Consider the following 10,770-nt stretch of genomic DNA (forward strand, 5'->3'; position numbering starts at 1 on the left):
TTGTCGAGACCGTTAAGGATATAGTTGCGAAACAGGAAGTCGGAATGCTTCTATGCATTTCTTGCAGCAAACCTTTCCTTGTCTACCCCTCCTTCATCCAACTTAGGAGCATCCTCGTTGAGGAACCTTGCCAGATTCAAAGTCGTGAGATAGAACAACATCTTCTGTTGCCATCTCTTGAAATAAGTTCCATTGAACTTTTCTGGCTTTTCTCCATAAGTCGGAACCGACGGAATAGGCATAGGCATTATCGATGTTGATGCCATTTCTAATACGAAAGCAGAATTTATTCAAAAGAAAGCAACTATACGAACGAAGCAACTAATACCGAGAATAGAAACGAAATTTGTCTTAAGATTGTTGTTGCCTATAGATGTTCGTATATGCAGAATAACGTTAATTAACAAACTTGAATCCAAACACAAATGAGTAATCTGAATGTAGAGGAATGATCTGAGCCCAACGAAATGACGTTGTGTCCTTAAGACAAATTTATCCCCTCAATCGGTATCCAAGGTTCTTGGATAATTGCCTATCAAGATAGAACCGATCACCTTTTCCTCTGAAGCGGTACTTCTTCAAAGGAAACCTTCGAACGCACTTTGTAGAATAATCGCACAATTGATGAATAATGAAGTATGAATGACGAAAATGGCAGTTATTTCTAATGCGATGGTCAATGCTCTATTTATAGACAATGATGCGAAGAGTCACGAACGAAAGGTTAAGAATGAAGAGTCACTAATCCGAATAGTTCTCTTTCAAACGAATGAAGAGTTACGAAACCGAATGGACATCTTCCAATAGAATGAAGAGTCACGAAATCGAAAAAACATCTTCCAATAAAATGAATAGTCACGAAATCGAATAGACATCTTCTAATAGAACATGTTTGTTCAAAGAAAAAATCAGACAAACATGTTTGTTCGGATTTTGCTTCATCCTTCACTTCTCATTTATCTTCTTATGGGATTTGGAGACCAAAGTCCCAACATGTTTTCTGCGGTAAAGCTTATTGCAGCATTTCCATGTCGGTAAGAATCCATATCAGTACGGCGACGTGAAAAATTATCTCCAAAACGAAATAATTCTTTGATATGAAAATTAGGGAAATTTTTTCGTTGTTCAAAACAATCACCAACTTATAATCTAGTGTTCTTTACCCAAAAAAAAAAAAGACTTATAATCTAGTGTGAAATCTGTCTTCGTTTCTTCTGCATCTAAAAAGTGCTATTAGTTGTTCGACGTGAAAAATTATCTCTCAAAAGGAAACCGTTCTTTGATATAAGCATAGGACATTAGGGACAACTAATGACAATTTTTGGATAGAGAGTCAACGGATATTTGGGACTAATCATAAAGTTGGTTTTTTTAGACAAAAAAGAAGTTCAGAAAAAATTCAGGACTAGACCTAGAGTTTTGATCTTCTATAAAATAATAGAAGTCCGGAACAAATTTGGACCTAGACCTAAAATTGGGCTTGTGGTAAGAAAAATAAATCGTGTCAAATTTGGGATTGAACTTAAAGTTGAGGATTTGTTTTGGGAATTAGGTTATTCATATAAGAGGTTAAAAATGGCAACCCAACTAAAAAAAAAAAAAGAACTTCAATTTTGTTAGTTAATTAGTATGAATAAGTCCACGACATATGAATTTTATTGTTGGCTTTGGCATTCACATGCCAAACAAACGTAACCAAACGCCAATTTCCAAATTACGCTTTCCAATTATTGTTCAGCATTAAGGCAACAGCATGGATACACGGCATATTTCATTGGTACTTAAATGCTCCCGGGGGAGCAATAGCGCGCACATAGAAAGTAATCAATTTCCTTATTCCTCTCCTCTCCTCTCCTCTCCCTAGCCTCGTCTTTGCCGCGGCAACACAACCTCGCCGCCCCCACGAACCCACCTTGCCGCCAGTTGCTGGGCCTTGAGCACAGTCGCTCCTTTCTCTGCCCAGACAACTAGGCGCTCCATCGACAATTTGAGAAAAGAGTTTCAAATGATTCTTAATCATTTGTTGATGACCTTATGGCCAAGCACCAAGAAGTGGCATGTGAGAGCTAAATTTGGTTAAAATTGGCGCATAAAGCTGAAAAAAGGAGGGGGCGAAAATTTGATAGTTTCCCTTGGCCTTATTATTTTATCTTATTTTTTGCTCTGCTAGTTATGTAGCACGGACACTCCTCTCACAGCATTTTTTGCATGTCTGACACGTGCCGGATACGTCCCGACATGCTCGGACACATGGTCAACACATGTCCGAGCTTCGACACGCAGTCAACAGAACGGACACGCGAGGGACTCGCGTGTCCCGAGATAAGGTGGGAAACTTCTAATTTTTTAAGAGCAAAAACGTCACCGACCTTCTGTCTATCTCTCGTCGCCACCTCTCCTCTTTGTAATGTGGAGCAATGGGTCGGTACACGTTGAGGTGATGGTCAGGGTGGGCGGACGGGAACCTGGGGCTAGGATTGAAAAAGGGAGACGAAGGGAAGAATGGGAAATATTGGACACAGCAAACAGGGCAGATGTTACCTTGACCTGGTACGGGACGGAGCAAACGAGGCAGATCCTGATCCATCGTCGCGGTAGAGTGTGGGTATTTGCCTAGACTTCTTCTTCTTGAGAGAGAGAGACCGCGCTTAGTGTTTCTGAGAGAAGCCGAAGAGCGAAGAAGACCGGGCTTTCTGGCCTGGCGAGGACGACGAAGGAGCACTTCGGCTGTTGAGAGAAAAAGAAAACTGCCGTAACGCGTCAGTTCTTGAACACTCTTCCCGTCCACTTCGGTCCTCGCACACGCGCGCGCACGCCTTTCCTCCACACTTTCCCATCCCTCCTTTTGTCCTCATTAGTTGCCCACTTTCCGAGCAATACTTCCGTGGATAGAATTCACGCGAGCCCAACAAATCTCGACCGGGAGATGACGTGGGTCCCATTAGCTGGTCAACGGATGAGATCGGGGTGGGCTCGCGTGTGAATGAAGCACGGTACAATCTCTTTCCCACTCTCTTGCCTCCCTCTATCCGAATTCAAGTCACGTGGAAAAACATCATCTGAGTAAGACAGAAGGGAGAAGAAACAGAGCATTGACCCAATCCCACCGTGGAAATTGGCAACCAGAGGCCGACAGATCTTGACCGTCGAATGACATTACTTTTGGCAAGACAACACTTAAATGTCTATTCGAAATGCAGTTGGTGTTTTAAAATTCGAAATGTTGATATTAATAAATAGTGAATCATTATTTTCAGTGTAAATTCATTCGAGAGCTCTTTTTTATTATTTACTTATCTATAAAATCATAAAAATAATAATTTATCATGAATATATAAAAATATATATTTAATATGCAACGTATCCCATCGTATCGAAATTTTCTATTTTTTGAGAAATCACGTGTCAACGTGTTGTGTCGTGTCGAGTCCCGTGTCTTGTATTGTGTCGGTGCTACACAGCCCACCAGTTTGACCAGTTGAACCTGGTGAACTATAGGTTTGACCACTTCTGGACCTCCAATGCTAAAGAGCACTGGACCGGAGGGCCCTTGCTTTTCTTTGAAAAGCTCTCGATCCCTTAATCATAGGCAGCAACTAGGGAAGAACCACAAATTCGAGAAATTGTTAACGAGATTAAAAAAAATTGTTTTTAAACTTCGCCGCCCTTTTTACCGACAAAAGAATTGAAATTATTGTCTAGGACACCATTTATTTTGCAAAAAATAAACAATTTAAAAATTATTTTCTTAAAAATGATCGATTATATCCCTTATAAAAATTATTATGTCCAATAAAAATATTTTCGTTGGCTAATTATTTAAGCGAAAACTAATGATCATTTTGAGCAAAATGTTGTCCAATTGACTTCTTTTTTTTTTTTTTTCGAAACAAGCAGAGCCTAGCTACCTATTTCTAATTACATAGACCTATAAAACTTGCTCTAATTCTCTCAATTAGTGACAGGAGACTAAAGTCTCTTTTCGAGCGAGCTAGCCCTAAATGCTATTAGCACGTAAGTACAAAGAAATGTAGTAAGGCTTTGTTTGTTTCGTGAAAAGTAAATAATTTAAACAATATCTTATTATAGTCATCGTTTATATTGCTTAAAAAAAATAAATGAACGAAAAATATTTGCATCGTTCAGGAAAATGTTAGGACATATATTGCTGACGGTAAAATAATATTTCAAGCAATAGAAGTGATCATTTCTAAAAAAATATTTTTCAAATCATTTATTTTTTGCGAAATAAATGGAGCTTAAACATATATTCTCATAATCCTAAATATTAAAACTTTCAAACTCTTCAACTTTTTATTAGTCAACATCAATACTTAAGTTTACAGTTAAAAAAAATAATAATTAACCTATAACTATTCAATAATAATAATTAATTACTAATGACCCAGCTTTTATTATCTTACATGAATCAGTTTAAGTATACCTTTTTTAGAAACATAATTTTTTGCTCAATTAATGCGAAACAAGCTTTTTCAACTATGGCAGGCTGAGAGGTCATCATGATTTTGTGCTACTTCTCCTGGGAGATTACCTTCCGAACAACATTCAATGTTGCAGTACTTCAGCTTCTTCAAATTGGATAGATCAGGTGAGCCTTGCCAGGAACTGCAGCCTCCAATGTTGATTGATTGCAGTGATTCCAGTCTGTCGAGACCTTGAATCTCGACCAGTTTCCGACAGCTCCACAGGAAAAGGTCCTTCAGACATTTTAAGTCAGATAAGTTGGGCAACGTATGGAGGAGGGGGCAACAATCAATCGACAACACCTGTAGCTTCTCTAGCCTTTCAAGCCCACCGAGCTCGCTCAACTCACAGCAGGACAGTTTCAGGCACTGTAATGATCTTAAACCTTCAAGCCCTTGAATATTAGAAATCCCAAAACTGAGACTTAACTCCAGCAATTTCTGCAAGTTGGAAAGATCTATACTTTGTAGAACATTGCAGTGGGAAACTGTAAGTTTCCTCAAACTAGAGGGAAGCAGTCCAATGTGCTGCAGATTCCTACAGCGGACGAGTAGAAGTTCTTTCAGGCAACAAAGGTGATCCAAATTTGATGGTATGCTGGTGATGCTTGGAAGTTCCAATCTTAAGTACTCCAGTCTCAATAGTTTCCCAATCCACCATAGGTTGTAAGTTATATCCATTTCCAAACCTGAGGTGCAGGTTGAGGTTGGAAAGCTCAATTTGAAATTTCTGACATTCGACATGTCCGGAACTTCTGCTGTTGAAGAGAGATGTAGACTTATCAAACTTGAGGGAAGCTCTGGTACTTTCTTCACACGAGTTCCTGTTAATTTTAGTATTTTCAAGAAAGAGAGTCCTGCAACATCACTGGGCATCATCTGTAATGCCGAACAATCCTCTCCGTGAATCTCTTCCAGTTCCTCCCACATCCCAATTGCTGCTGGTAGCTCTGTTATGCAACTTCTGTCCATCTTCAAGACTTTCAACTTCTTTAGGTGAACAATCGAGCTAGGAAACTCTGTAATTCCTGTGTCTGAGATATTCAATTCGACTAAAGACTTCAGCAACCCAATTGATTCTGGAAGTCCTGTTAGCCTTGAAGCTCCACAAATGGACAAGCACTTGAGATTCACAAGTGCTCCGATTGAGCTTGACAGCCTAATGCCTTTTTTTTTTCGTTCATGCCACATGCTATTTTGTCCTACAGGTGACCAATTGCTTCCGACACTTTTTCGTAACAACACTCTATCCATGAGCAGCTCAGTCAAAGCTTTTAGAGAACCTAAGTAAGGAAATTTCCGGAGAGAACAACATCCATTTAGATTCAAGTGCTTCAGACACCTTAGTTTACATATGGATGGATCAATCAGCAGCAAATTCTCGCACTCCTCAAGAATTAGTATTTCTAAGAATAAATGTGCTGACAGATCTCCAATTTCGGTCAACATGTGGCAATATGAGAGATTAAGGACCTTCAATCTCGAAGGCATCTGTCAAAACATAATTTTTAAGAAGTCACATTAGTAGAAATTTGCAGGACGTAACCAAATATAAACTTACTCCATCAATGTAACCATAATCATACTTTACATTTTTTCCTTGGGTTATGTCTCTTTATGCGACAAAATTTAATGAATTTTACAATGGAGTTGAGCCGATCGATATTGTTACTCCTTATATTCTCCATTTAGTAAAAGAAATTGCCAAAGCACATCGATTGGATTCTATCCGTAGTAATTGGTTTGTTAATCCCCCCAAAACTCTTTGTTAGCCACTAATTGTGATAAATACAAGAAAAATTGCTTCAAAAGTGTTAAATTTTCTCTATTTGGATGTTTAGCAAATGATTTTAGAGCACTCATTAACAAAAACCTTTTAGATTTTCTTAAGATAGCATATAAGGAAGAGGAGGAAAATATTTTCTTGAGAGTTCAAAAAAGTTACTATGATTAGTATAAAAGATGTTAAATTAGATGATTATCCTCCTTTATGTGTCATTTAAGACGTAATTAACGTACTTAAGGGGAGGAGAGAAAATGTCACTGAAAAATAGAAACCTCCCTTCTCATCTTTTTATACAAGAATTTGTGCACGTGTAAAACTGCCCGTCATTCCAATTTTGGATATACTGCGTACAATTGATTCTGAGAGTGTTTAATTATACATAAATATTTAGTAATAACACGAAAGGGAACTGAGAATGCAGAGTTGTTAAAAAGGAAAAATAGTGAAGAGGGAAGTAGGAAGGTGGCATCAATGAAGTACAATAGATTTGTCAAACTTTACACGTGACTATTTTATTTCATCTTATTTAAACGTACGCATTTGTCGTCAGAAACTATTTCCTATTTTTACACACACATCAGTGTGCTTTGCTTTTCTTTGATATACTAGAATTCATCCACACACGTTGTGTCAAGAAAAATGAAACTTTAAGAAAATATCTCATTTATACTAGAATTCATCCTCTTGAATATCTATTTTGTAACGCGAAAAAGACTGTCAATGAAAATTAAGAGTAGATTAATTTAGATGTCATTTGCTTGGACTATATTTTTGCAATATATAACAAAAGGGTTCATAAATGATAATTAATTTTGTCTTTGTAAGATATAGTTTCTAAGAGCACATGAGAAAAACTAAATGATTAAATTGTAAGAAATAGGAGGAGCTCTTCCCATTATCAAACAAATATCATATTCTAATCTCCAATGACATTGCTAATTTTGTAAGGGAGATCACAATCAAAAGTATTTCTATTACCGCCCAATGCAGCCAATTACAATATAACACATGAAAATAAAGCTAATCTCCATACTGCAATATTCATTGGTATAAGGAAGTTAAGTTTGAGTCTTTGTAATAGTACAGAATAATGATATTAAATTTTAGAGAACACCTCTTTTATTGAAATGATATTAACGATTTAAAATTTAAGATAATCATAATTTTGAAGATTGCCGATCATCAAAAAATTTACATGGGGGACAATTTCATCACAATTTTTAAAAAAAAAAAAATTAACAGAAATAGTCAATGCACATTATGACATTATATGTTATGAGCTTTTATGACTTCCTTTAGTATGAGATTAGCACGCACAATCAAGTTTAAAAACGGATTGATTCAAAAGTCGAAACACTGCAAATTAAATATGGATTACCATCTTAGACATTCTTCAAGTGCTATATTTATTCTTTCAGTTGAGTCACTAAAAATTAAATAGAAATTAAAAAAAAATCAGTAAATGACAATCTACAACCGTGCGACACTCGAACTGGTATTACTGCAAGAAAATATAACATGTTGCTCCTTAAAATTGTCTCATACCTTAGGTCGAGACAAGTCACCACCAAAAAAGCTTATTCGGCTCCATGATAGGTCGAGGATGACTAGATTTTTTGGGCAAGAGCTGGTTGCAAGCCAATTTGAAGGACCATAGTTCCATGATAGCCATCTCAATTCTGGAAAGAGATTCCCACAGTATCCAGAGAGGTCTGCGCCAACCATTTTAAGAAATCTAATGCTTGGCATTTTCATAAATTCATCTGATGTCAAAACAGGGGCTGGTATAATCCCGTAAAAGTTCATGCAGATTGCCGCAACAGTTTCGGTCCCCTAAAATGAGGAAAACAGTTAGTTAAATGTGAGTTCCAAGGCAGATTTCTGCAATGAGCAAAGTAGAGGAGGGTGCACTTAGACTTATACCTTCTTTCTCTCGAATATATCAAGAGCTTCTTCGTGGTTCCACACCCGTGAACGTTTTCCTGGGTCTTCGCAATTTTCTTGGAACACAATGCTTCGGCCTAAGTCTTTAGCTTGATCATGCATACATAATTGATTCCTTTCTCCAATTTTCATTAAGGACATTGAAAGTAGTACTTCAATCCCCTCTTCTGGAAAATATCCACACGCATCCCACATGTAACTTGCATGACTCTTATTTTCTCCGACTAGAAAGCAAGCAATATCAAGAAATATTTGTCGTTGCTGATGATCTAACGCCTCATAACTTAACATTAATGTTTCCTTCACATCCTTATAAGGATAATGCTCCATCTTTTTCAATGTATCTTCCCACACCGCTTTCCCCTTTCCGCATAAAAATGAGCCCATCACTTCGATGGCCAAAGGAAGCCCTCCGGTTTTTGCAATAACTTTCTCAAATAGACTCATCAATGCATTTGGAGGAGAGATGCTTCTAAAGGCATGCTTGCTAAAAAGTTGAAGAGCTTCAAGATTGTTGAGTTCCTTAGCTTCATAAATCAAACAATGCTCCAATTGATCTTGGAATCCACATAAAACACTTCTGTCTCTTGTTGTAACAATTATTCTACTTCCTAGACCAAACCATTCTTTCTTTGCAGCTAATGCGATAAGTTGGCTCCTATGATTTACATCATCAAGGAAAATAAGAACTTTCTTTCTACTAAATCGTTCTTTAATCAGATTTTTTCCTTGATCGACGCTAGAAACCTCAATTGTTTTATCCCCAAGGATATCATGCACTAGTTGCCTTTGCAGATTTAGAAAACCAGAATTTTTTGATGCTTGTCGAATATCCGGCAGAAAGCAACAACTTTCAAAATTAGCAGACAGTTTTTGGTAAATGAGCTTGGCAAGAGTTGTCTTGCCTATACCACCTATTCCACATATTCCAACGAGCCTTACGTCCTTAGATTCAACACTCAACAAATCTATTACTTCATCCACTGATTGGTCGATCCCGACCAAATAATCGGGTAGATATACTGAAGACACTTTAAGCTTAACCAAGACTTTACGAGCTATTAGCCGTGTGAGTTCTCCATGGCTGTATGTCAGTAGAGAGAGTATAATGAAGTTACTATCCGTTTGATTATAAACATGTATATACAAGATCATTTACTGATATGAGTTACCCACAAAATGCGGGAAGTATAGAGGAAAAATATGCATGACTTTCCGAATTGACTCAATCATATAATAGGATACAATAGATGTTTAATGAAGGTGATGACCAAGATCATGAAGTGCAAGATGTTTCCTTCCAATATATATCACACAGACTACTAGAAGTGAGCATGGTTTGACTGGTCCAATTCAAAACTCGAAACTAGTAGGTGAACCAGGGAACTGTTCCAGGTTTTTTGGAATTGGTAACCGAACTAGTCCACCCTACAACAGGTTTGAAACCGATCCGGACCCCGATTTTTTTGTTTTGTATTTTTTGTTCAATTCCTTATTTAAATAAACTTGTAATTTACAATTTACAGTGTGTTAAAGTGAAAAGTTCAAATAAAAAAAAATCTGGCTCGTAAAAGAAACGGAGAAAAGGGAAGAAGGAGTGGAGTGAGTTAACACACCCAGCGTTCTTGGTGTCCCATCCCTTGATTTTAGTAACTTCCTTTAGCGCCTCCTCCCAGCCCTGCACAGTCTCAGGCCCGCGTTCTTTTCTATGCTGAGTTAGCGCATCCCTATATACTTCGGTTTCAAGCTTCACATCAGAAGGTTCCACGTCATAAAAGATGGGCATAACCTCCAGTTCCTCGGTTTTCCTACGCTCCATCATGTATTCCAGCTCGCGCAGGCACCAGCTACTGGAGGCATAGCCTCTGGAGAAGATCGGAATGCAGATTTTCGAGTCATCAATGGCCTGGTAAATCTCAGGGCCAATCTCTTCACCCACGTCAATCCCCTTCTTGTCTATGAAAACATGAATACCCTTATCTAGCAAGGCGTGATAGAGGAAATCTGTGAAGTTAGTGCGAGTATCTGGTCCTCGAAAGCTCAAGAACACATCGTACAGAGCTCCTGATGAGCCATGCCTCGTGCGTCGAGTTTCTGGTGAACAGCTCCATTTCCTTTTCATCTTTGCTTCGTCTGCTAAAATTCTGAAGGCAAATCACAAAACATTTGACTTGCTTTTCTCGTCAAAGTACATGTTGAAACCGCACAACATTTTATAGCGATTTTTCTAAGACTTGGAAGATGGAAAACGCGGTGTTACGCAATTCAAGAAAATTGCAAGGACTCCGTTTGGAACAGGGGTGGAAAAATAATGATTATAGAAGTGGTCTTCATTGGAGGAGATGGGAGGTGCTCAAAACTAGAAAAGATAAAAGGGGAAATGGGCGAAAATGCTCTTCCTACAGCAGAAAATTCATATCGGCGAAAAATCCTACCTCGGCCGGCATGCCAAATCTGTGATCAAGAGGTGGAATCAATGGAACATCTATTCTTGCTTTGCCTATGGACTAACTCAGTTTGGTCAGATCCTGAAGTACAAATCCCAGTCCTCCTGTG

General features: G+C 38.0%; 1 protein-coding gene across 1 annotated transcript; it reads right to left on the reverse strand.

The window, feature by feature from the left end:
- Positions 1 to 4,493: 4,493 nt before the first annotated feature.
- Positions 4,494 to 10,471, reverse strand: LOC115748844 (disease resistance protein L6-like). Its single transcript, XM_030685484.2, has 4 exons — positions 9,831 to 10,471; positions 8,194 to 9,298; positions 7,816 to 8,103; positions 4,494 to 5,975 (listed from the first exon to the last, which is right to left on the reverse strand). Exons 1-4 carry the CDS (start codon positions 10,334 to 10,336, stop codon positions 4,494 to 4,496), a joined length of 3,381 nt encoding a protein of 1,126 aa, XP_030541344.2. The 5' UTR covers positions 10,337 to 10,471.
- Positions 10,472 to 10,770: the final 299 nt, after the last annotated feature.

This window comes from Rhodamnia argentea, chromosome 4, assembly GCF_020921035.1.
Source record: "Rhodamnia argentea isolate NSW1041297 chromosome 4, ASM2092103v1, whole genome shotgun sequence".
Lineage (NCBI taxonomy): Eukaryota > Viridiplantae > Streptophyta > Magnoliopsida > Myrtales > Myrtaceae > Rhodamnia > Rhodamnia argentea.